This window comes from Artemia franciscana, chromosome 5 (assembly GCF_032884065.1).
Source record: "Artemia franciscana chromosome 5, ASM3288406v1, whole genome shotgun sequence".
NCBI classification, from domain to species: domain Eukaryota; kingdom Metazoa; phylum Arthropoda; class Branchiopoda; order Anostraca; family Artemiidae; genus Artemia; species Artemia franciscana.
Genome location: NC_088867.1, coordinates 49,238,633 through 49,266,617, shown reverse-complemented (window position 1 = coordinate 49,266,617; position 27,985 = coordinate 49,238,633). Strand labels below are relative to the sequence as shown.

General features: G+C 35.8%; 2 protein-coding genes across 2 annotated transcripts in view; both read right to left on the bottom strand.

Moving 5' to 3' along the window:
- LOC136027528 (zinc finger MYND domain-containing protein 11-like) overlaps positions 1–27,985 on the bottom strand; it is a 447,024-nt gene that overhangs the window by 159,219 nt on the left and 259,820 nt on the right. The gene's annotated exons all lie outside the window — the stretch shown is intronic.
- LOC136027529 (zinc metalloproteinase nas-7-like) lies at positions 418–26,397 on the bottom strand. The gene is made up of 6 exons (XM_065704880.1): positions 26,297–26,397; positions 24,266–24,421; positions 16,999–17,132; positions 15,847–16,033; positions 13,043–13,176; positions 418–538 (listed from the first exon to the last, which is right to left on the bottom strand). Exons 1-6 carry the CDS (start codon positions 26,394–26,396, stop codon positions 458–460), a joined length of 792 nt encoding a protein of 263 aa, XP_065560952.1. The 5' UTR covers position 26,397; the 3' UTR covers positions 418–457.

The window sequence follows — 27,985 nt, the reverse complement described above, 5'->3', positions numbered from 1 at the left end:
TATCTAACCGATCTTACAAATTTTACTGATTAATTAGCAATCGGCATGCCGAATTTAAAAACTTCAAGATTTTGGGTAGCATAATTAGTTATCGGCTTCACGGAACATTAATACGTCAATTCACGGAAACAAGGAGGAGGGGAGCTAATAAATGCTTTTTAGCTCATTTTTTTCTAAAAAAAAAATCTTTTTTAGCATGTTTTATAAATTTGAGGGGGGGGGCAATTTTTGCAATTCTTAAGGAAAATATCATTTTCGAAATTTAGGGAGGGATAAAATTATATTGGAAGGATTTGCTGTGATTAACACTTCTGCTAATTTATGAATGTTAAGGGCTTGTGAGGTTTCAGGGGCTAGTGTTTAGACTGTTTAAGGTGGTAATGATCCCACTCCTATTTTTGGTATAAATAGGAAACCTTTGCTATAAAACATTTATTCTTGGACAATACAAAATATTTTAGCAGTTGTACATGGCGTTTATTTTTGCAACATCGACATCTGTTAGGCCTTCATCGTTACCAAGAGGAGTACCCTCAGGCTAAAAGGAAAAAAAAATTCTAAATGATACATATATATATATATATATATATATATATATATATATATATATATATATATATATATATATATATTTAAGCACAGATAAAAATAAAATCATTTGCCATAATATAAACACACTGTTAGTAGAACTACTGACAGCTTATTACATCATAAAGCAGCCTCAAGGAGACAGAGCAATGCAAGCTCCTCGACCACCCCGATCTTTTCATATCTTCACTCTTTACTCTGGAACGTGATGCTTTTGCTTTGATATCACCTGGATTGATAAAGAGTACGAGATTCCGCAATCAGTGGTGTCTATTCACAAAAATGTAGGGGGGTTGGAAAAGTATTTTGAAATTTCTGGTAGGGGCAAATTTATTTTTTCGCTTTTTCATTGTAGATACCAAAAAGTTATTTTACTTTAAATAGCCCTCAAAAAGTATCTTTCAAAATGTATAGTGTTAAACAAATCAAAGGCAACACTATAGCGGTGACTATAGTAAAGGCCATACGGCTCCAATGTTTTATCATCCCCCCTCCAGAGGCACTCCATATGGAATAGGTTGTCATATAAACTTTAAAGGGAGTTCATTCGATTGAAAATCAAGAGTTCTAGTACCCTTTTTAAGAGTCAAAAGTGATCGGAGGAAGACTAGCACCAGACGCACTTTTTCCCCAAGTACATCCGACAATAATTTTGAGGTAGTCAATTGGTTAAAAATAGTTCAAAGATCACATAACAAAAATTTCGGGGTCGATACAACCACTCAGGGCCCGGGGGCAGGCGCTGTAAGTTAAGCCCAGGGGGAAAATATGGTTCTTATAGAAGGGATGCTCGTTTAAACTTCAGAGAGGAATCATTTCATTGGACATTGAAATTCTACTTCACTTTTTCAGAGTCAAAAGAGATCGGAGGACAGCCCCCCACACCCTTTTTTTCCCCAAAAACATCAGACAAAAATTGTCAGATGGACATTTTGTTAAAAATGGATCGAAGGTAAGACACCAAAAAAATCCCGTGTCGACACAGCTCCCCAGGGCCTGGGGCAGGTGTTATCAGTTATGCCCTGAAGGCATATATGGTTCTTATGGAAGGGATGTTCGTATAAGCTTTAGAGGGATCATTTTATTGGAAATTGAAAGCTGAATTTCATTTTTTAAGAGTCAAAAGGGATTGGACGGCAGCCTTCCCTCCCCACGGTCTTTGCACCCAAAATGCATCAGAACAAAGTTATGATAGCCATTTCGTTAAAAATAGTTCAAAGGTCAGATAACAAAACCCCAGTGTCAATAGTTCCCCCCTCCAGGGCCCGAGGGCAGGCACTGTAAGTTATGCCCTGGGGTTATGTATTATTTTTACTGAAGGGATGCTCGTATAAACTTCAGGGAGGGCTCATTTGTCTTGAAAGTGAATGTTCTAGTTCACTTTATAAGAGTCAAAAGAGATTGAAGGGTTTGCTAGCCCCCCCCCCCCCATTCAAAATTGACATTTTGTTAAAAATGGTTCGAAGGTAAGACACCAAAAAAATCCCGTGTCGACACAGCCCCCCAGGGCCTGGGGCAGGTGTTATCAGTTATGCCCTGAAGGCATATATGGTTCTTATGGAAGGGATGTTCGTATAAGCTTTAGAGGGATCATTTTATTGGAAATTGAAAGCTGAATTTCACTTTTTAAGAGTCAAAAGGGATTGGACGGCAGCCTTCCCTCCCCACGGTCTTTGCACCCAAAATGCATCAGAACAAAGTTATGATAGCCATTTCGTTAAAAATAGTTCAAAGGTCAGATAACAAAACCCCAGTGTCAATAGTTCCCCCCTCCAGGGCCCGAGGGCAGGCACTGTAAGTTATGCCCTGGGGTTATGTATTATTTTTACTGAAGGGATGCTCGTATAAACTTCAGGGAGGGCTCATTTGTCTTGAAAATGAAAGTTCTAGTTCACTTTATAAGAGTCAAAAGAGATTGAAGGATTTGCTAGCCCCCCCCCCCCATTCTCTTTGCCCTTTTTTTTCCAAATGTATCAGATAGAAATTTTGAGATATCCATGTTGTTAGAAATAGTTAAAAGGTTAGACAACAGAAACTATGGTGTCGACACAACCCCCCAGGGCTCGGTGGCAGGTGTTATAAGTTATGCCCTGAGGCGTATATGAATCTTATAGAAGGGGTACTCGTATAAACTTTGGAGAGAGCTCATTTGTTTGGAAAGTGTAAGTTCTAGTTCACTTTTTAAGAGTCAAAAGAGATAGGAGGGCAACTAGCCACTCCCTCACCCTTTTTTCCCCAAATGCATCAGATAAAAATTTTGAGATAGCCATTTTGTTAAAAATAGTTAAAAGGTCAGAAAACAAAAATATGGTGTCAACAAAACCCCCCAGGGCCCGGGGGCAGTCGTTGTAAGTTATGCCCTGGTGGAATATATGGCTCTTAAAGAAGGGATGCTCCTATAAACTTCAGAGAGGGCTCATTTAATTGGAAGTTGAAAACTCTAGTTCAGTTTTTAAGAGTTAAAAGAAATCCAAGGGCAACAAGCCCCTCCCCACGCCCTTTTTTCCCAACCCATTCAACAAATATGTTGAGATAGCCATTTTTTTTTAAATAGTTCAAAATCACATAACGAATACTTCGTGTCGATACAACCCCCCAGGGCCCGGGGCAGGCGTTGTAAGTTATGCTCTGGGGGCATATATAGTTTTCATGGAAGGGATGCTCGTATAAACTTCGGAGAGGGCTCATTTGATTGTAAATCGAAAGTTCTAGTTCACTTCTTTAGAGTCAAAATTGATCGAAGGGCAGCTAGCACCCTCCCACCCCTCCACCCCCTTTTTCTCAAAATGTATCAGATTAAAATTTTGAGATAGCCATTTTGTTAAAAATAATTAGAAGGTTAGATAACAAAACTCTGGTTGTCGACGCAAACCCGCCGGCAGGCGCTGTTAATTATGCCCTTGGGGCATATACGGTTCTTATGGAAGGGATCATCCTACAAACTTTAAAGAGGACCCATTTGATTGGAAATTGAAAGTTCTAGTTCACTTTTTAAGAACGAAACTGACAGAGGGCAGATAGAACACCCCACCCCCCCGAATGCATTAGATACAATTTTGAAATAGCGATTTTATTAAGATAGTTAAAAGGTCAGATAATAAAAATTCTGGTGTCGACATAACCCCCCAGGGCTCAGGGGCAGGTGTGGTAAGTTATGCCGTGGGAGCACATATAGTTCTTATGGAAGCGATGCTCGTATAAACTCCAGAGAGGTCTCACTTGACTGGAAATTGATAGTTCTGTTTCACTTTTATAAGAGTCAAAAGGGATCCAAGGGCAACTAGCACCCCCACGCCCTTTTTCCCTAACCCTTGGGGTAAAAATTTTAAGATAGACATTTTTTAAAATAGCTCGAACATCAGATAACAAAACTCCGGTGTCGACATAACCCTCCATGGCCCAGGAGCAGAAGTCGAATTTTATGCCCTTGGGGCATAAATGGTTCTTGTAGAAGGGATACTCGTATAAACTTTAGAAAGGGCTCATTTGACTGAAAATTCGAAGTTCTAATTCAGTTTTTAAGAGCCAGAAGTGATCAGAAAGCAGCTGTCCCCCTCCAAGCCCTTTTTCTGCAAATGCATCAGATAGAAATTTTGAGATAACCATTTTGCTAAAAATAGTTCAAAGGTCAGATAAAAAACTCCGGTGTTGACACAACCCCCAAGGGCCCGGGAGTAGATATGTAAGTTATGCCCTGGGCATATATACACATATGGTTCTTATTAAAGAGATTATCGTATAAACTCCAGAGAGAGCGGGATTTTTTTGGAAACTGAAAGTTCTAGTTCACTTTTTCAGAGTCAAAAGTGATCTGAGGGCAGCCACCCCCTCCCCCACTTCATTTTTTCCTAAATGTATCAGATAAAATTTTGAAATAGCAATTTTTTTTTAAATAGTTAAAAGGTCAGATAACAAAAACTCTGGTGTGGACAAAACACAACAGGGCTCGGGGGCAGGCGTTGTTCACTTTAGTGATTTACGAGGCACCTTCGATTTACGGTACAAGGTATGCAAGTTACTTATTGATACTTTGATAATTTGTTTACTTTGATGCTTTATTTACTTTGTTATTTTTTTTTCTACTCTGATATTGTTACTTTGATACTAATTTTGATACTTTGATGAACGTATCAGAAGAAAGAAAGGTGAATGACAGATGAAGACAGATATACTTGCCCGCTTTGCAGAGTTAAAGAGGATTATTTAGTGCATTGCTTAAGCCGGTGCCAGGGGCTCTCTACGATAAGGGAAGGGATATTTGGAAATAATAAGTTGATACTTCCAGGTGTCTTAAATAGTACGTCGCCTCAGTTTATTTGTAGAGTAGTAAGGTAGCCTATCTGGAAATTTTGTTCAATAAAAAAAATAATAATGAATAGATAAATAAAAAAATGTCAGTATAATGTAAATGTTATGTTTTATTTATGTCTCTTTCCGAGTGTTAAGCGTTCTTTTCAATGACCTTTTTTTCAAGTATTATGCACTAATATTAGGTTAATGGAGTTTTTCATTTAAGCGTTTTATGTTGATCGCTGATACAAGTTTATGTTATTTGTGTCTTTCGTTTATGTTATTGTACTGTGTTCATGGCTGTATATTTGGCTTTAAAATACACTTATTTATCTATCTATCTATCTATCTATCAAACATACAATAGGTACTACTATAAATGAATAAATAAATCTTAAAACGATTAAGGCTTAAATTGAACATTCAAATCAAGCTTAAAACGACGAAAATATTTTACTGTTGAAGCTGAAATGAAACCCAAACCGAACATAAATTAAATAAACAATCAATACAAACAAACATACAATAGATACTAATATAAACGAATAAATAAATCTTAAAACGAGTGAAACTTAAATTGAATATGCAAACAAAGTTTGAAACGGACAAAAATCACTACAAACAAGAGTTTGGGTATCGCCTCCTACTCTCAATGTCATTGTCCTACTGTGTAATTGGCGCTTTACTGAAAACTAAATGTGTCTTGGACAGTCTCGGAAAGTATAAATGAAATCCAACTGAATACTTGATATACACTGATATTAATTGTTGAAATATCATCAGTTCAAGATTTTATTTCACTGATTTTTTTTCAATACTGTATTAACTCGAAAAGAAAATACTTGTAATAAAATTCGTTTTCATTGAAGCGCCAATAACACAGTAGGCCTTAGATTTTTACAGTTAAGGAAGGGGCGGTATCCAAACTCTTGTTTGCAGTGAAACTATATTCGTCTTGAACAATTTTAGAAAGAGCTAATAAATATAACTGAATATTTGATGGTATAATGATATTAATTGCTGAAAGCTCATCAGTTCAAATTTTACTGTAATGTCAATGTTTATTTTCAATATTAATTACAAAAGAAAATATTTGTAATATGATTTGTATTCAGTAAAGTGCCAATCACGCAGAAATTCTTAGACTTCTATGGTGAGAGAAAGAGGCGATACCCAAGCTCTTGTTTGTAGGGATTTTTGTTCGTTTCCAGCTTGATTTGCATATTCAATTTAAGTTTCACTCGTTTAAGATTCTTTTATTCATTTATTTTAGTATCTATTGTATATTTGTTTGCATTGATTGTTTATTTAAGTTCTGTTCTGTTTGGGTTTCATTAACACTTCAATAGTAATATATTTTTATTCGTTTAAAGCATGATTTGCATATTCAATTTAAGAATTAATCGTTTTAAGATTTATTTATTCATTGATATTAGTACCTATTGTATGTTCGTTTGCTATAATTGTTTATTTGATTTCTGCTCGATTTGGGTTTTATTTATTTTTTAATAGTAATTTCTGGTCGTTTTGAGTTTAAATTTTAACAGGTATTTATATCTGCTAATCTTGAGTTTAATATGGCCTTTACTTTACTTTGAAAAACTTCTTTTTCGGGAGTTTTTTAAAATTAATCTTGAACAGGAACAGCCCCCCCGCCCCATTGACGCCACTACCTGTAATCTATTGGAATGGGAGGATCATTCTTCATTAGTAAAATCTGATTTAACCATCATAACTTGTATTTCATTATTGTGCTAGACACTTCAATCAGACATTATTTGACAAATATTGAAAACTAGCGCGAGTTTTTTTTTTTAACTGTGAAAGCATATCAAAATACAATAATTTTGATAGTAATCACAGACAAAAAAGGTTTATAAAATTAAAAATTAACGCATCGATGCAAATAATTTCGTTTGGTATCTGGCTAAATTTGGATCTGGCTAAGTTTGGATTGGCCAGTCACTAAATCTGGCCACCATTTGTTTTTTCTTGTGGTATAATTCAAGAAATGATTTTCAAACTCAATTTTTTTTCGAAGTTAAGAGCGATATTAAAACCTAGAAAAAGCAGAAATGAACTAACGAACAGCAGCTATATTTACATTGCCTGGTCATCCTGCAGTAGCACCCATTACTTGGCTTCGTCTTTCCAGAGCCACGCTTTGTTTTAGTGTTTCATCATTGATTAAACGCTGTAGTTGTCGGCCCGTCAAGACCTTTCAAATGCTATCTCCAGATGAAACTGTTTTATTTTGAAAAAGATGAGATGTAACATGAAGATGTTTTTAAGAAGCACTGTTTCTCCTTAAATTACTACTACTACTAATAACTCACTGCAGCACCAAGCCGCCTGAGGCCAACACAGCTACGCACGCTCCTCCTCCAACCTAATCTATTCAAGGGTTCCCTCTTTACACCCTACCAGGAAGTTCCCATTTCCTTATAATCTCCTTAAAACTAGCTTTAATTTCTATTTCGAAACAACAAATTCATTTTGATACTTTTTAAAATACACCATGAATAAATCATCGTTCTCATGTTCCATTGCACTAACGACCTCGTACTCTAAACTTCAGGTCGATCTGTGAAAACGAATCTACAAACAACTTACTGTTGATAAGCTGGCGATTTGAGGCATTTCTTGGGCATCCGTCAGCAGCACCCATTACTTGGCTTTACCTTGCCGGAGCCATGTAGTCAGAGCGCCAGATTCTGTATCTCGCTTATTTCGATTAGTACCCATGCCGGAAGGTACAAAAATGTTAAGGGTGAATCCCATGGTAGTCAACCATGCTGAAAAAGGATATCGTAGGGCGCATGTTCGTCGTTGGGGAGTTTCTGAGATATAGGCCAAAAACACCAAATTTGGCCTATAACGGGGTTCGATGATTCTATTTTTTTTTTTTACAGATAACATTGGTCAAATGCAGCGTACTCTTACATCAATAGAAAGAAGAGACTTGGAGCTACACGAATATGGTTTTTGTTTGTAAAAAAAAATAAAAATAGTACACTTTTTACTGCAGTTTAAAAAAAAAATCAGATTTTTGTCAACAAATTTCAAACAGAAAAGCTAAAAACTCGAAATTATTTCAAGATAAAGTTTTTTTTTATATTAAAAAAGAAAGCCCGTTCAATTCCAAACACATTGAGCTAAGAAAAAAAAAGCTTAAATCATTATATCTGGGGGGTCTGCAACTTTTTTAGCGAGAATACCCGATAATATGAATTTTGTTTCGTAACCTTCTACCTAGCGGGAAGTTGATTGATAAGCTAAGCAGAAGAAATTGATAAGCAGAAGATGAAAAAGAAAAGTGAGTTAGGTAGGCCAAGATAAAAAAAAACAACAGTTACTTCAGGCTGATTCAACATGTGATTCTGACGCAAATACTGATTTGCTGATGGATGATAATGAAGAATATGACACAAATTTGGAAGATCAAAAAACATTTTTTAAGGAAATAGAATTTTTAAAAGCACTTTTCGTGTTGTAAAGTTGGCTAGCAAAATGAGTGTAAAATTTTTTTTGCAGAAGTAAGAGACTTAATGAAAGTAATTTACAAAATTCAATATTACAAGAAACTAGGTGATACTGACTAATTTAGATTTATAAGGATTGATCAAAAGGCATGTTCCATTGATCAATCAGATTTAGTATTGAAACTTCCAGTTCTAGTGAAAATGCTTGTCAAATGGAACATCTGTGATTTGAAATTGATTTGTCAATATTTAATCTAATATCTTGCTTTTCCTTCATGAAGCACCAAACAACCATGCAGCAGTCGAATAATGCAACAATGCAACAGCTGTCGGATGTGACGATACGGTGGTCACGCAAGATCTCTTCATTTATCAGCTAGCACAGGGAGTGAAAAGTAAATACCCGGATGACTTCAAAAACATAATCCTACGGATGGGAGGCTTCCACCTCCTGCTCAACTATCTCAAGGCAGTTGGTAAGATAATGGACAGCTCTGGAGTCAAAGAGATTATAGCGCAGGCAAAGCTGCTGCTACCTGGTACATGCGAAAAGGTATTTCAAGGGAAAGGCTACTACCAAGCTATTAATAACTACTGCATACTTTACGAAGTCTTGCTAGCCGTCTACTGGGAGTCCTTTGAAGAGCATTACTCTGAAGGACAAGAAAACTTATCCCGTCTGGACCAGCTGGGTAGTGCCATTGAATTATTCAGGACTTCATTGGCAAACGGTGCTAACGCGCGAACTCCACTTCAGAAGGCAAATGATACCTTAATCACTTTGGCTCCAATGAATGCCTTCGAGACCCTTCGAAATGCGTCACCCACTTTTTCATTCTGGCGGCAGTTCTTGGAAATACTTCAAATAGCGATGCAATTCAATATCATTCTGAACGAGACTGTGTCTGGGAGTCTTATTTGACAGCAACTGCTCGGATGTTGCCATACTTGGTGGTGGCTAACCGTCCTCAGTATGCAAGATGTCTCATACAGTACCTATATGACATGCGAAGTTTACCACAAACCTCTCCTGATGTGCACAGGAAGCTCATGAAAGGATACTTCGCAGTGAAAAGAAAGCACACCAGGTTCACGGCCACCTGTTCCAATAAGATACTGGAATGTACAGTGAACAAGGATGCAAAGACAACGGCCGGAATAATAGGAAAACAAATGGATGAGAGACAGACTGAAGCTTGGATTCTTACCTTAACAATTTCCGCAGCCATCAGCAATGGTTTCCTGCAAGTAGTCAACGTATCCACATAGACATTGAAATATCACGAAGACAATCAGTCGACGACGACGCGATTACAACTTTCACGAGATAGAGTTCGAGAAATTTTCACTACATGTGGCAATCCGTTCAGCAGAGTGGACTTTGACCTAGTGAATATTGTGACGTCAGAAGTTGTGGATGATGAGAAGATTGTTTCTGATATAACTTGCGTAGCCACAAAAGGGAAAGAGGTGGTTGAGGACTTTCTGTGCAACAGGAAAGACGATGTGAAAAGGGTTGCACTCCGAACTTTCCCTTCAGAGAGAAAAACTCAGAAAGTAAAGGGTGTCCCTATAACCGATCTCCTGAGCTCTGAAGTAACAGCCTTGAAGAAAATCATTACTGCTCAGTTGAGCTACGGCGAAGAAAAGGAGAAAGCCGTTGCAAAGATCCTCACAAAAGAGATTCTTCCTTTTCCTGCTTCAATTTTTGAACATCTTCCGCAACAATCAACCAAGACATCCTCTGGCTGAAAAATGAGGTCGGGGAACAAAGCTGTGCTGTTGAACTGGCTAAGAAAAAATGGAGGACTTTCAGCTTGGCCGGCGACTTTGAAATCCAAAGAAACAACATCAGCTACAGTACACATCATTGACCTAATGTCCAAGATAAGGTCATATCGGCCTGCCAGGCTCTACCCAGTCAAATCCTTCGTGGAAAGATTGCTTCTATCATTGCTGAATGATCTTCCAATGGGTATTCCTGAAGTCTACATTGTCGCATATCGGTACAACGGGCTGTTTGGGAAGCTCACGAACACCGGAGAGTCGATCTTCATGAAATCAGCATGCAGACTCCGACGAGGGAAAGGGAAAACCCTCTAGATTTCCGCTCTTAGCACAATTGAAGAATGGGATGCCGTACTTGCAAGCTCAGCGTCTAAAAGCCGGCTCCTCGAAATTTTGCATGAAACCTGGGAGTAGATGAGTGATAAGCTTCCGAATGCACTCAACCTTTTTCACTCAGGTGGGTTCAAGGAGAGATTCAAAGTGTCTCTGGTCAACCTTGGCTGCTGTCCAACTTTACCAAAACACTGTTACTACGAGGAATGCTTGTCCTCCAGCCACGAAGAGGCTGACCAACGCCCTATGACACATGCAAAGTAAGCTAGCCGTTACGCTTGTAGCATCGTAGTATCGTTGTGCAAGCCAACGCCACAGACGTGGCAGTAGCCTGTGTACATTTTTTTGAAGAGCTTCAAGGTGAAGGACTGAGCTAACTTTTCTTGAAGTTCCCGACTTACATTATCCCAGTACACGAACCGACGGACGGAGTCCACTTGTCCAAAGAGGAGCAGTTTTTGTTACCGTTCGTGCACTGTCTGCCAGGCTGTGACACAACGAACTTTTTCTTCGGCGTCGGGAAAGCTTCTTTCTTAAACACCGCGGTGTCTTCAACTTTTGCCTCAAAAATGGTGTCTGTGACGGAGCGGATCAAGGATGCAGAAGGAAAGCTTTCAGTCGACGCGTTTAGAGAAGTTTACGACCTATCAAAATTCCTGGTCATTGAAATGTATGGAAAACAGGCCGGATTCAATTCACTGGCCAGTGTAAGGGCTTACATTCGGTGCCAGAAACAAGACGTAAAAAGACTGCCACCTTCTGACGACACCATCGAGCCATGCATAAGAAGAGCCATATTCGCTACATGGATAATCTTGTCGTCAGTACAGGCTCGGTCAAGCATTCCAGATCCACTCCTCCTTGGATGGAAGATGGCTGAAGGGGAAGTAGATGCGGTCGTCTCAAGCTGTAAAGAAGCATCAAGCCTGGAATCTTACTGCAGATGCAAAAGTGAAAGACGCAGGAAAGACTGTAGCTGCTCAGAAATGAAAAGATGCTGCATCTTATACTCCTGCCGTGGAACGAGGAGGGTATGCAGGGAGTCTAACCTTGCCCCATTTGAATTCTCGGAAGAAGAAAATGAGGAATATTTGTGAAAGTTTTATTTGATACCTTTTACTTTTAATTACAACAGGTCCCTAATCAGTTGCTATTACCCAATTTTACGGGTAGGCCGAGTAAGACAACTCCAATGCGCCAACTGAATCCATCTGTGAAGTAAAATTCTTTTATGTAGTAAATAGCTCAGTCGTATTACTGGCAAATCAGGTCCCAAAAAGGTAATTGCAGACGCCTTAGTACACCAGAAAACTTATTCGTCCATTCTAAAAAAAAACGTTTTTTTTAGTCAACATCTTTTTTAAACCTATTTTTATTTTTCAGTAAAGGTTAAAAATTTTAAACAGTTAGGAAGTTTGAAGTATTCCTACGCTTTAAAGAAAAAAAAAGTATTATGTCCCTTTTCACGATACGGCTAGTGATCATTTCAGTGACACTACAAAAACAAAAAATCTCAGACGTTAAAAAAATAAAAATAGTTTACATGTTTTTAGCTCAAATTGTACGAAATTAAATACACTTTCTTTTCGAATATCAAAAAAAAAAATTTACCTTGAAGAAATTTCAAGTTTTTAGCCTTTCTTTGCGATATTTGTCGAATTTTACAGCACTTATTTTGAAACTGCAGTAAATAGAGAAAAAACAGTGTTTTTTTTTCAATTTAAAAATCATATTCTTGTAGATCTAGATCTCTTCTTTCGATTGATATAACATTACGCCGGATTCCTCAACCCAATAACTCGCAAAAAATCCTGAATCGTCACACTTAGTTATAGGCTAAATTTGGTGTTTTTGGCCTATATCTCAGAAACGCCCCAACGGCGAACATGCGCCCTACGATATTCGTTTTCAGCATGGTTGACTACCCTAGGATCCGTCCTCAGCATTTTTGTACCTCCCGGCATGGGTTGGTGCACGATACAGAATCTGGCACTCTGACTAATGCTTTGTTTTAGTGTTTCATCATTGATAAACCACTGTGGTTGTCAGCCCATCAAGACTTTAAATGCTATCTCCAAACAAAACTGTTTTATTTTGAAAAAAAAGATGAGATGCTACATGAAAATGTTTTTAAGGAGCACTGTTTCTCGTTAAACTTAGCTTTAATTTCTATTTCCAAAAAAACGAATTCATTTTGATACTTTTAAAATGCAACATGAATAAATCATCATTCTCATGTTTCATTTTCCTATGACATGTTTCAATAAGTCCATTTGAAATAAGATGTAAGTTACTAAATAAGAGACAAGCCAGTTCTAACAATTAAAAACATTTCATATCATGAAAAATTTGATTTCGTAAGAATCATTCCAAGACCACGCCTGCCTCTCCTTCTAACTATCAATTGCCATACATTACTTGTTCATATACATGAATGCCGTACCTTTAAATGGGTATTTGATTGTTTAAAGATATTAGCTCTTGTCCTTTTAACAAACAAAGTTAAATAAAAGTTCTGAAATGTTGGCAGAGATGCTCAACTCCCCATATAACATTTTTACCTTTGAAAGTATAGTAGGTTCTCCGTTGATGCTGAAGGAGTACTCAGAATAATGCATCACGCTGCCCCAGTCATATGGTTGCCCATAAGCAGTAATATAAGCCTCATCATACTTGTCAAAGTTATAGAACATATCTAAAAAGACAAATTATAAGGGCTAATAATTATAGCTGATAAATATTTTTTCTTCGCATTATCTATCTATATATATAAAAATAAGTTGTCTGTCTGTGTGTCTGTCTGTGGATCAGGTGACGTCATGTTTCTGTGTTGACTGACGTCATGAAATTAGTTGTCGTTATTTTTGCTATGACGTTGACGTCATTAAAGATATTTAAGACATATATGTTCACGTAGAAATCTATTAATGTTTAAGTTTAAAATGACTGATGAACTTACAATGGCAAAAGCCGATGAAGATGCTCAAAGAGTCTATGCCAAAAAACTTGCTGCTGATAGAGAAAGTCAGAAAAGAAAGCATGCCGAGGAATCAAAAGAACAGCAAGGAAACAGGCTTGAGGCTAAAGAACGCAAAACCGCGCAGTTAGATGAAGATCCACCTGGACAGCGAGAGTCAAAACATATCAAAACTGAAAATGATAGCGATAATGATTGGGTTTGGGATTTTGACTTGGATAAGGTCATCAATGCCTACCAGATTTTAGTTAAAAAAATAAAGCTTCGGCGATATGTATTTCATAGTGAAGCTGAAAAATAAAGAAGAAAAAGAAAACCGAAAAAAGAAAAAATGTAAAAAAATAAAAAATACTAAAAAGAAAAAATACTCAAAGAGAAATTACAGACCGGGACACAAATGACGACCGGGACACAAATGACGACCGGGACAGAGGGAATATAAATAACGACCGGGACACTCAAAGAGAAATTACAGACTTGGATACCGGGACACAAATGACGACCAGGACGCAGCAATCACCATCAACAAAGCACCGGGACACAAATTAAAGGTAAAAAACTAAAACCTAAAAAAAGACCAATTCGAAAACGAATGTATATACAGACCGGGACACAAATGACGACCGGGACACAGGGACACAACTACAACAGGGACTCCGGGGGGCTCAGGGGGATATATAAATGACGATGGCGATTAGCGATTAGCAATCACCATCAACAAAGCTCAAGGGCAATCATTAGAATCATGAGGTATAGATCTGAATACGGATTGTTTTCCCATGGACCATTATATGTTGCATGTTCAAGAGTCGTTAAACCTGACATTCTATTTATATGCACAGACAATGGGACAGCAAAGAATGTTGTATATTCGCAAGTTTTACGTAGTTAAAAACATAATATATATATATAAATATATCTATATTCACAGGTGGGACATAGGGACACAACTACAATGGCACGTAACTAATATGGCGCGTAACGACTTGTGCGCGCGGGGGGGCTCTCACTCAAAAAAATGAATGAGAGTGACACGTACCATCTACCCTGTTATATCTATTGAGTATATGAGAGTTGTATCAAGGTTATACATTAGGGTTATTCCTTATATATTAGCTATACATCATTGCATTATTGTATCAGGGTTATACATGTATCAGGGTTATTCCTTATATACTAGTTATACATCATTGCATTATTGTATCTGGGTTATACATGTATCAGGGTTATTCCTTATATATTAGTTATTTCATTTAAATCCAGAACGTAAATGACGCAACTTTTGAGGGAAAAAAATAAATGTATCTGCTGGTGATGATTATGAAATGTCTATATTTATTTTACATTCCTATTCGAGCCACACTATTTGCTGTCATTTTTCATGTAGCCTTGTAGCTCTAAACCAAGGATACCCGGAACTTTTTTATTGGAGGCAACATGATGTGATTTTGGATGGCCAATTTATCCATAAATGTGGGTTTGAAATATCAGTAAATTAAATAAAAAAAACTTTGCCTATAAGGTCCTACTAAGTAATACCTGTTTCTAGAATATGAAGATGACTTCTGGTTTCCCAACAACTTGATATTTCTGAACCTATCAACCTAGCCATGGAATTCTAACTCTTGGCGATTCTTTTAGTCACGTTAATTCATACAAATTACGGAGGGGGACAAAATATATTTTCCAAATTAACAAGGAAAAGAAACAATTTGAACAAGGAAAATACAGACGATGTCGAAGAAGTCACAAAATTCTTGCGATGCGTCTTGCTTGCATGTAGGGGCGTGTAAAACCCATTTTCTAAAGCATGGTAAGCTTCCCCCCCCCCCCTTCTTGCTGTTTCGGTAATTGGAGACGCAAATGCATAATCTCCATGCAATACCAAGTGCCGTAAGGTCCCTACAAGCTTTTACTATCTTTTGTATAGTCCTTATTGTAGTATTACTGGATTCTAACTGACTAGTGGGATCGACAAGAATATGTCGATAGGCATTTCGGAGAATCCATTCTTAGAGAAGGAATATGGTTGGTAAAAAAAAGTGTATATAAACTTTATTGGATTTTTTCCAAAGCCTTTTAAAGGGTTGCTGAAGCACAGTTAATAGGGAGAAAACCTGGAAGCCTTTTTAGCATGATCTAAAACGAGCAAGGTATAGTTTCCAAGCAGAGCCGTTCATAGGGTTGTTGGTGCCTGGGGAAAAGTAATTACAGTGCCCCCTTCCCCTGACTCAAATACAAGCAAAAAAAATGAATTAAAGTGAAAAATTTGATCAAAGTGGGCAATTTCCTGACCACGCCCCCCAGTCACTGCAGCACCCGGGGCAGCTAACCCGGTTGTCACCCCGGGAACGGCTCTGTTTCCAAGCTAAATAAGCACTTGTATACCTGGATCAATATTTTCCTCAAAGATTGTAACATAGTCGTCTCTATCCCATCGAGTCTGCTCATGATGGAAACCAATGGCATGCATAAGCTCGTGGATAGGAGTCCCAGTGTATCGGACACAACTTCCACAGAATTCACATTCCGGTGTTTGAAGATTCACCACTTGTTTAAACCCAATTCGACCGACCTATATTAAGAAAGTTCAAAATTGTGAAGACATATAAGAACTAATTGGTTCAAAGTACACAAATTTATAAATGAAATAAAAGAAAAGCAAAATACATTTATTTATTCGTTGTCAACTAATCTTTTGGAGAAAAAACAAATAATGAATTATTCATAAAAATAGCCTAAAAATAATTTTCTCAGGATTTTGGCGTCCTACTCCCCCTAAAATGAAGATACTTGTTAACCGTGTCCGCATTATGTCTTAAAATTTTAGCACAAAAAGTATTTTTGTTTAGTTTGTCTTTGTGCCCCCCCCCCCCCCACTAAAACTTTGTGTGTTTTCATAAGGTGTTGCCAAAGAAAGAGCCTTAAACACACTAGGATTCAAGAGGAATGTTTGGCATTTTGTCTGCCTCCAGTGATTTAGCGTTGCACTAACTTATGGTTGCTGTGTAATATTTTTTTGAAATATTTTTACTGGCCTTTAAAAAAAAACAACAATAAACTAAAAGACAAGAATACTTGAATTAAAAAAAGAGGCAAATTAAAAAACAACAACAAATCAATCTCCTTTACCATATTAGTGGCTCTCAAACAGCTTATTATCAGTGTATGTAGACCGTCCATGGATAAGTTCAAGCCTCTTTTTACGGTATACAATTACTTTATGCAGCTAATTGCCAGAGTTAGGTACAAACAACATTTTCAATTGTGGTAGAAATTGGGAATTTTGTATTGTTAAATAAAAAGACAATGTAAGATTTAGATGAACAAGCTATGGAAGCATTAGGAAATCACCGGCATTGGCCATTCTATTTTTATTTATTGTTTTTGTAAATCAAGTTTTCTTATATAGATGCATAAGATGAAAAGATGACAACAGATAAAGAGGAGACCTTTACTTGAAAATATAATGGTTGCACTTGTTCTGGGGAACGGTAACAAATAAAGTTACTATTACAGTAATTATAAAGCACAACTTACGTATGACCAGCATCCTGTCTGATCACTTTTAATATCGATGTAGTCTCGCTCATCGGTCCGAGGTACGAATTTGACGCATGTTTTGGTGTGATATTCTTCAAATGATGCCTCAATTATGGCCAGCTGCTCAGGGGCTAAAAAAGACAACTTTTTTTGCATTTGTTTGATTAATTTCATTAACTACAACCTCGTTTCTCTTCTCCCCTTTTCTGTTTCTTTCTCATCCTCTTCACAAATAGTTTTTTTTATACATTTACACCAATTTTGTTTTAAATGAGAATGTGCAGTTTGTAGAATGTAGTTCATTCATTACCTCATGTCTTTTTCATGTTTCCACTTTTGGACAAGCGTCTTTATCGCCATTTTAATGGGTTTCTATTTTCCTTATAGAACTTTTTCCTTATTTTGGTTCAATTTGTATTTTATCATAGGCAGCGTTTTATCATATGTATTTTATCATTGGCCCTGCCTAAGTGAATAGTGAAGTGGGCACAAAGAATTATTTTTTATGTGTTTGTTTGTTTTTTAGACCAGGGCACTTAGTATTCAAGGAGCTATCGTGGAAAGTTAAAAAAAGGCTCATTTGATCGGAAATTGAAAGGGTTATAGTCCTTTTTAATAGTCGAAACTGATTGAAGGGTAATCCCCCCTCCACGCCCAACATTTCCCCAAACACATCCGATCAAAACTTTGAGATAGCTATTTTGTTCAACGTAGTTTAAATATCCGGAAATTGTGTCGTTGTAGATAACAACCCCCCCCACTTCCCTCAGGGCAAAGTTTGTAAGCAATTCCCTGGGGTTCATAAGGTTTTTATAGAAAGAGTGGTCATATAAACTTTCTAGGAGGCTCATTCGATTGATAATCAGAAGTTCTAGTGCCCTTATCAATAGTCAAAAGAGATTTATGGTCAACCAGCCTCCCCCCACGCTTATCGTTTCCCTAAACACATCCAATCAAAATTGTGGGATTGCCATTTCCTTCGGGATAGTTGAAAGGTCCAGTAATTACGTCTTTAAGGATGAAACCCCCCCCCCACAGCCCTCAGTGCAAGGAATTCAAGTTGTGTTTTGGGGGGCATATAAGGTTCTTATGGAAAGGTTGGTCGTATAAACTTTTTAGGGGGCTCATTGAATTAGAAATCACAAGTTAATTTGCCCTTTTTAAGAGTCAAAGTGATCGTGGAGCAACTATACACCCCCCTCACGTCTTCTATTCTCAAACTTCATTCGAAAGAACTTTTGAGAGGGCTATTTGTTAAAAAAAAATAGTCAAAATCACAGAACAAAGCCTTTGAGGCTGATACAACCCCCAAAGTATGGAAATAAGGGCTATAAGTTATGCCCCTAGGGCATATAAGGGTTTTATGGAAGGGGTGATCGTGCAAACTTTAGAGGGGGCTCATTTGATTGAAAAATATAGAGTTTTAGTTCCCCTTTAAGAGTCAAAAGTGATGAAGGATGACTAGCCCCCCCCCCTCCGACACACTCTTTTCCCCAAACATATCCTATCGAAATTATGGGATGGTCTTTTTTCATGATAGTCCAAAGAACATATAACAATGAGTGCATGGCAGAAACAACCTCCCAGATTCCAGGATCTAGGGTTCTAAGCTAAGCCCTGGGGCATATAAGGTTGTATTGAATGGGTGATCGTATAAACTTTGAATGGTCCTCATTCGACTTTAAGTCGGAAGTTTTTGATTGGAAGTCGGAAGTTCTTTTTAAGAGTAAAATTTGAATGGAGGGCAACCAGCCCCCCTTCCCCCAAGCCCGTCATTCTTCAAAACCCATAAGATCAAAACTTGAAGAAAGCTATATTGTTCAGCGTTATTGGAAGGTCCACTAGTTATGTCTTTGGGGATTTTGACCTCTCCCACTGTCCTCAGGGCAAGGGCTGTAAGTTAGGTAATTCGTTCATTGTTTACATGTAGTATAGGTTATTGAGAAAGGTATGCATGTTTGAACTTTACCTTCCAAAAAACGAGGGGCATCAAAATATCAAAATTCAAAAATGCCCTTAGACAAGGATATGGAAAAGGTCTGACTGCTCACCAGAAGGCCCAGTATGTGAATTTCTTTGCTTGCTCAGTTTTATGGCATCTGTCCTTTGTTTCGCAACCAAAAAGACACATCTAACGCATATTGTGAGTGCAATTTACCAGTACATATGAAATGAAAAATTTCCAACTAAATTGAAAACAGAAAATATAGATACCATGGGGATTCTCATGTCATACATATGGAATAAAAGATGAAAGAACTTTTTATTAGGAAAACTTGGAACAAATGATAAGGAAAAAGAATCACTGACAAGAGCTTGAAATGAAATGTGGAAAAGAAAAGAAAAGAAACATCTACCGAAATACAATAAAGCATTTGAATAAATTTATGAAATAGAAAAATTAGGAATTTCGCTTGAGTAAAATGTAATATTGTTAAAGAAAGATTTAAGGAGTATTATGAAAAGAAGAAACAGTTTCCTCCACTAAAAATAATTGAAAATGGTAGTCATAGTGAAGAAGAGGTGGACAAAAGTTACATGCTACTAGAAAGTTGCCTGCTGCCACCAAAAGTTAAAGAACACATGTTTTTCTTTATGCATAATTTGATAACCAAGGAAGAGTCGAAAGTAAAGATAAATATGAGTGGTAGTAATGGACTATGTAAACTATACGAGAGAAACTAGAAACGTAATGTCACGCAATGTTTGAATGTGACAAATAAGAAACAAATATGGTAGGACTGAGGATGTTGTTAGCAAGTGTTACAGGTAAAAAAGATGAGTTTAACTTAGAGAGCGCTATGTACCTAAAGTAGATGATGAGGCCTATATGAGGACAATAGTGTATGTAATATCGTAATTTTGTTATTACGCGTGGACACGAAAAGAAAAGCAGAAATAATATTATGATGTGATAAATCGTATTTAAACAGAATGGAAAACGGTAAGGATTATGAAGTGTAAGAAAATTGAGGATGTCTTTGGTCTAAACTAGAACGGAATAGTTTTTGTGCCTTGGTGGGTAAGGATGTGCCGTTAAAAAGGAAAAAAAAAAGGAGAGTTGAGAAAAACATATTTGGCTTAAAGAATTAAGGCTTTAGATTTATATGATTTTTATTTTTTAATGTGTGGTAAGGATTTAGGTAGAAGAGAAAAAGGAGTTTTTGATTTTTTGTGAAAAAAACGGAATATATATTTATGAAATATATGTAAAATTTAATGTGAATATTGCAAACTTTTAATCAAGTGTTTGAGTTTAGAGTTCGTTATTTGATTAAAATTTAATATGGAGTTTTAAGATTGAATATATTTTAAGGGAATGTAGAAATAGTATCGGATTTTGTAGGAATTTTTAGATTATAGAGTTTAGATTTGAAGTCATTTTTGATGATCGTTTGCAATCTATTTTAAAATAGTGGAATTTATTTTATACGTTGAGGGGGATACGATTCACCGAGATTGTAAAATGTTTGATTTTTGGGAAACTTTTTGAGGATTGTTGTTGCTATCCTACAACGCAAGGCCCAGAGAGAGTAAACTGTTTCGAAATGTGATGGAAAAAAATGATGTTATTTATTTAAATTCTTTATTCATGTAAATGTAGTGAAAAGTATTATAAAAGTATTTCAAGAAAAGTCAAAGTATTTTAAAGTACAAAATGCATATGCATTGTAAATTTGCATTTTAATGTTATATGTTGTAGGCCTAATGAATGGGAGCAGCCCCTTAAAACTGTGAGTAGCTAGAATGAGAATTTTGAAATTGTTGTATGGTAAACTAATGGATGGAGAATCGCATGAATGGGGAAATTGTTAAAAAAGAAAAAAATAGGAAAAAGGTTGATAAAATGTACTAGGAGAGAAAAAATTATGTATGCGAGGAATTAAAAAAGTGGAAAGCTACGGAATGTCGACTAAGAGGCAAGAGAGATAGGTAGTAAAGTAAAGGAAATGATAGTGAAATAGGGATGTATTAGTTTACAAATAAACAGAGAGTCTTAGAAAAAAAAAGTAACAGGATTGTTCTTTATTTTGTTTTCAGGAGTACGAAAAGAAAACAATAACCGGTTTGATTCTATTCATTACTACTAATACTGCTACTAAAACTAGGAGTATTAGGGCGAAAGGTCTGGGGAAAAGTGAAAGTATTTTAAAGTACAAAAAAGTATAAACATTGTAAATTTGTATTTAATGTAATATGTTATATGGATGGGAAACAGAGCCTTGCCGCCGTGGGTTGCTAGAATGAGAGTTTTGAAATTGTTGTCTGGTAAATAGATAAGTAAAAATCGTATGGATGGGGAAATTGTTAAAAACAAAGTTTTTATGAAAAGGCCGATAAAATGTACTAGGAGAAAAAATTTATGTATGTGAGAAATTAGAAAACTGGAAAGCTACGGAATGTCGACTAATAGGCAAGATAGATAGGTAGTAAAGTGAAATAGGGATGTATTAGATTACAAATAAGCACATAGTCTTAGATCAAAAAAAAGAAAAAACAAGAAGAAAGAAACAGGCTTGATTTTATTTTATTTTCAGGAGTATGAATAGAAAACAATAACCGGTTTCATTCTAACCATTACAGCTAATGCTGCTACTAAAACTAAGGGTATTAGGGAGAAAAGTTTGGGGAATATTGAAACTATATGGAACTAATTTGAAACACACTATGCGCACGCAGGTTGTCAAGAGGACGCATCAGAAATACTTCAGGGGTGGTTGATGGTATTAGTTTGAAACTTTCAGCGTGTGCTGAAGGGATGTTGAAGAAACCAAAGGTGATATGCGCGTACTTCTACTAATGCTACTAAAACCATTGCTACTACGGAGGCTAAGAGTACTAAGGTGAAAGTCTCAAGTGATATAAAAAAGATAATTGACTAAATCAAAATGAACAATGAGCATGTTGATTTTCAAAAGAGTGACAAAACAATAACTCAAGAACGGCCTACATCAATAAGTTAGACCTTTAAGGGTAAGTTGTGGTGGATTATTAACTAGCCAGAAGGCACTATGTGTATGCTATATACTATTAATATTACCACTATAAATTCTGTAACTAATGACGTAGATGGTATTAAGGTGAAGCTGTTGGGGAGAGTTTTGGGGGGATTTCAATTAAACGAAAAGACTATATGAATGCTGGCTATCAGGAAGCCATATAAGCAATATCATTGTTAGTGCCACTCTATAATATCTAGAAATATCATTGAAAGTTTTAAAGGAGCTAATTCGTTAAGAGACTAAAAGTTCTATTGTTCTTTTCAAGAGTAAAAAGAGATTGAGGGCAAGGTGCCCTCTTCCCAATCCCATTCATTTTCCAAACGCATCCAGTAAAAATTTTCAGAAGGTGATTCTGTTCAGCATAGTAGAGCAACCACCAAAGAAAGATATGCTCATAGTCGCGGGTAAGTGGAGATGTAATGTAATAAGGAGAGATGTAATGGTACCGCATGGCCAAGGCCGACTGAACCGAAAAGCTTACCTATGCGGACGACATCGATCAGTTCTCTTCAACAGCCCCTGATCTCCAAAGATAAGCAGACTACCTCAACGAAGCCACAAAACCTTTTGGCATGCAAATTATCTCCAAAAAAACGAAAGTTATGGTCACGTTTCGCCAAAAACAAGCAGCGTCTCCCTCTATAATGATTGTTAGCCATCCAGTTGAAACGGTCAACCAACTTGTCTACCTGAGCATTCTCCTCGCAGCGGACAATTGTCATACCTCTGACATCCACCGCCGCCTAGCTCTTGCTAGCTCCAGTTTTAAGAGACTCACAAACATCTGGAAATGCCGAAACTTGCCAAACCAAATGAGAGTTAAACTTTTCAACAACCTGATTGTGCCAATTGCTATATATAGGTGTGAGACCTGGACCCTGAAGATTGAAAATGAGCGCAACCTACTTGCATTCGAGATTAGATGTCCCCGCCGCATCACAAGAATCACCTACACTGAACACGTGGACCAATGAGGAAGTGCGAAGACGGCTGAAGTCCTTCGACACAATCCTAAATAAAATCAAACTACAACAAATGTGATGCCTCGGGCATGTCAAAAGAATGGACAACGACTGTCTACCAAAAATCTCCCTCGAAGGAACAATAGATGGATCTCGACCGCGAAGAAGACCTCACAAGGGGTGGAATAAAAACTTTGACCGAAAGCGCATCGTAGAGTTGACTCGAACTGCACACGATGGAATAGCGTACCGAGCCCTAGTTCATGCCCTGTCAAAAGGAGTGGCCCCAAAACGTCCCACGAGGATGGACGGGACTTAAGTAAATATTAAGTATAGTAGAACGGTCCAGTAAGTATATCTCTAGAGATATTGTATATGTCAACCCCCTTCAAATTATGCAAATGGACGAGTATGCTTTAAAACTAAATCAAAAGGCACTGTGCATATGGTTGCCAATAAAACACTCGATATTAATGTGTCGAAAACGACTGGGGGTATTAATTTGAAACTTTCCGGGCTACTACTATTACTACTTCTGCTCTCACAACTTAAATAAGTTAAAATAGTATAAGTATATCCAGGTTGTCAAAGAGCATAGATAGAATTAATTGGGAATGGTATTGAGTTTTATTTTTAGGGTTAACTTGAGGAGGAATATAATTAAATTAAACAATGCTATGTGTGTCAGGATTAAAAGTTGTAGAGAAAATTCCTCCAGCATACAAATAGCAAGCCAAACGATGGATTCTTATAGAAAACCTGAAAAGGTATAAAATATATTTTCTTTTTTATGAAAAAGACTATGTAAATACAAAACAAAAAATTATAAATATACTTTTTTCCAGAAACAAGTTTTTCAAAAAAAATTAAAAAAAAAGCTCCGTTAAACCAAAAATCAGTAGAAATAAACTCATATAATCTTCCAAGTGTAAGACTATCACAAATCGCCGTCAATAAATAAATGTAACCCAAAAAGATAAAAAATTGCAATAAATAAGCCAGTCAAATAACAGAACGAGCAAAAACTATCAAGATTAGAACTGACAACCCCCATTTCTTCTCAAGAACAGAATACAATTTACACTTTACTGAAAAAGAAAAAAACAAATGACTGTGGATTTTCATCTTAGTATACATATACTGATATTTATTCCTTAAAGTTTTAATAGTTTTCTATTTATTAAAGTAAAAATTAAAACATTTACAATGTTGTTTTTTTTTACATCCTTAAGATCATTTAATAAGTATTTACTTTAAAAACGATGCTATTCTAGATGTATCTGACATTAAAGGACTTACTAAAGTCACCACTTATGACGTAAGGAACCGTAGCATCAACCCATCTGTAACGTTCGTTAAGGAGTCCGTTCTTTGCCTGCTCTTCAGTCAATTTGATATCTCCTTGTAGATATGGTCCCTGTTCCCAAGGATATTGCTTCGAGTTGAACTTTCCTCCTAAGAAAAACAACGAAATTTAAAAATAACAAAATGTTTGCAGCTCAAAAATAGTGTGCAGCAAGATAAATTATAGCTTGATTGTCATAGAAAAAGTTAAAAAAAAAAAACAGCCATAAAATAATACGGATTGCATTAAAAATATTTTCTTTTATATTCTGATATTGAAAATTAAAATATAAATTACAGCGCAGTGAGATCTTAAATTGCTTAGTTGCCAGGAACTAATATAATCATATATTAAATTTTCAGTGTATGTTCATTAGTTCTGACCAGTCATCTAGATTATTATAGCGATATATTGTTTGTTTGTTGTCGATATTTTAAAAAACAAAAGCACATTGTTCAAGACACATATAGTTTCCAATTAAACACAAATGACACAATAGGTTTTTATACTTTCAAGGTTAAGTAGGGGGCAATAGCCAATCTCCTGTTTGTAGTGATTTTTTTTCGTTATGTTTGACTTAAACGTTCAATTCAATTTTTACTCGTTTGAAGATTTATTTATTAATCTGTATTGGTACCTGTTATCTTTATTTTTGCTATAATCGTTTAATTTAATTTTTTTTTCGGTTTTGGTTTTCATTTGTTTCTTAGCTGTAATATCTGAACGTTCTCTGTTTAAATTATTATATAAATTTATTTCTGCTGATTTTAAGTTTTATATGGCGTTTTTTGCGTTTCAGCCTTTGCGTTTCTTGGGAGAGCTCTTTTTCAAAACCTTTTTAAAAAGTTAATTTTAAGAAAAGCCTGCTTAAATTTTTTTCAAGTGAATGTCACGATTACTTAATATATACTAGACACGTTCCCTCCATCGTCCTGAATTGGTTCTAGTCTACCAGATCGGGCCATTGAGGATGGCGAACGAGCTTGTGTCTTTCTATAAGTAATTGGTATGCCATCTTCACACCACTATTGTGATTAATAGATTTTTTTTTTTTTGTGTTAGTATTCTACTTGAGTTTGAAAACTTCTTACTCTTTTTCAGAATTTGTGACTCTATTTTCCTCGACCTCGAACGTCATAGTGATTCCCTTCAGCCTTCCAATTTAGAAACATTAGTGGGTATATTAATAGATTTTCAACTAGAGCTGACTGAATATTTTCCTTCTCATATTGATCTTTCGCTACAATCACGTGAAAAATACTACCATTTTAATCGTTATCATCGCAATAATCACTTTTCTGATATTTTTATGCTGTCATAATCATACTAATTACCAAATCTTCTCTACGAAACTTTGTCCAAAGAATTAAATTCCTCACGTCCTTCGCTCTATCAACATGTTATGACCAATTCATCCATGAAAATTGCTTTCCAAGCTAATATGTTCCAATGACAAGTTGTCATAACGTGTCGTATAATTAATAAAGTTACAACACGATAAATATAAAGCATTTAAATTACAAAAAAACGTGTTTTCGGGATGGTTGCGTGGCCCAAAAGTCTTCTTGGGTGTGTGAATTATTTACTAAATTTGTTAATCGACAAATATATATTTTAGATTTTTAGACTAGGGGTATGGAAACATCTCCAACTAAGCCACTAGCTCCTATTTTTCCAGATTTATGATTTCTAATTTTGTTTTCAATTTTTTTTCATTGCTTTCAATGTTTTCAATTTTTATTGCTATAGAATATCACTTCTTGATTAGATGACCACTGACATGACAACAATAATAAGTATTGCTTCCTAGTAGAACTATATAAATAAGGAAGTTGTTGTTTTTTTCTTTTCTTTTATCTTACAAATAGTAGTATTATAACTGCCACTAGTAGCGGCATTTGAAGTTGTATCATAAAAGGAAAAATCTCAAAAGTAATACTAGAATTCAAGCCACCTGAGGTTCTAAAAGCAACTGAAAGGCTTACCAAATGGGAGAGATAACGCCAAGTTAAGAATTGTTAGAAAATAGAACCTGTACATTGTAAGTCGATCAAAGCAATAATATACTAAATTAATGGAAAACATCAGTTTATACTTTTAGTCTTGTTTACTTAGATAATGAAACAAATATTTGAAAACAAAGGTTGAGAATTTACTATCTATAATAATTCCAGGACTTATAATTTGTTTTTTATTCTGCAAGACTTGCTTCTATTTTTGGATTGACTCCAAGGAAAAATAAAACGAAAAACAAAATCTCAATTGGAATATCTTATTTTCCTGTTTTTACATATAGTTTTATGTCTTCTTGTTTAACACAGGTATTGCTTCCCTCCCCCTCCCATTCAGAGCCTAAGAGGAGGGTGTAAACATACAGGAGGTCCGGTCTTACACATTCAAAATCAGTGCCTGATTCTAACTTCAACAATATGTAATATACCCACCACTGCGTTCAAATATATATATATGTATATATATATATATATATATATATATATATATATATATATATATATATATATATATATATATATATATATATATATATATATATATATATATATATATATATATATGCATATATATATATATATATATATATATATATATATATATATATATATATATATATATATATATATATATATATATATATATATATATATAATAAATAGATGAGCTTCAAATAAAAGATGAATAAACTACTGTTTCTTTATTTTTAGTAACATTACTTCAATTCTCATACCGTGGAAAAACTCTACGGTTTTTGTTTCTCTCTAATCCCTTTAGCTGTAGCTCCTTTAGTAGCAGTAAGAAAAAAAAAAGAAAAACCAAATCAAATCAAGCTTCTAGCTTGTTATAAGAAGTTAAAATAATGTGTTTACTTACATTAAACTTAAAAAAATTGAGAAAGTAAGGTCAGACCAATATTTACACTGAGCTTAGTTTTCAAATTAGTGAAGTGTACACAAAAGAAACAGTCCGATTCATCTCTTTGTTAGATTTAGTGAAGATAATTTTGCTAACGTTATGGAAGACTTCTCTGAAATCCCAGTAAAGATATGAAATATTAGAATAGGCTAGGATATCAGTAAAATCAGCTCTCTTGAGGAGGATTGGAAACTAAGTAGCTCTCATCGTACAATGGAGAAGTACTTACTTCAGGTACCCGCAACTATCTGGTACCCACTATGGTTTCAAATGATTATTTTTAGATTAGTGATTGGTTAGGACTTACTGACACATAAACTAGCAAAAAAGCCTTTCAAGTAACAGGCTTAAAAAAGGAGAATATGTATCGTAGCTTTTAAAGATTGGGAAGCAATTGTCTCTGATTATACAGAGAAGAAATGCTTTAGTGTCCCTGCGCTTAGCGTAAGATGATTATTTTTAGATTAATGACTAATTAGATTTAGATTAATGACTAATTAGATTAAATTAGATTAATGGTGGGAATTGCTGAGTCATAAGCTAGTACTGGGGCCTGTAAGACAGCAGGCATCAAAAGGATAATTGATAATTGACTTTGATTATGCAGAAGAAAAATACTACTACTGCTACTCTCTCTCTCTCTCTCTCTCTCTCTCTCTCTCTCTCTCTCTCTCTCTCTCTCTCTCTCTCTCTCTCTCTCTCTCTCTCTCTCCAACCATCTGAATTCAGGGGTTGAAAAGTTA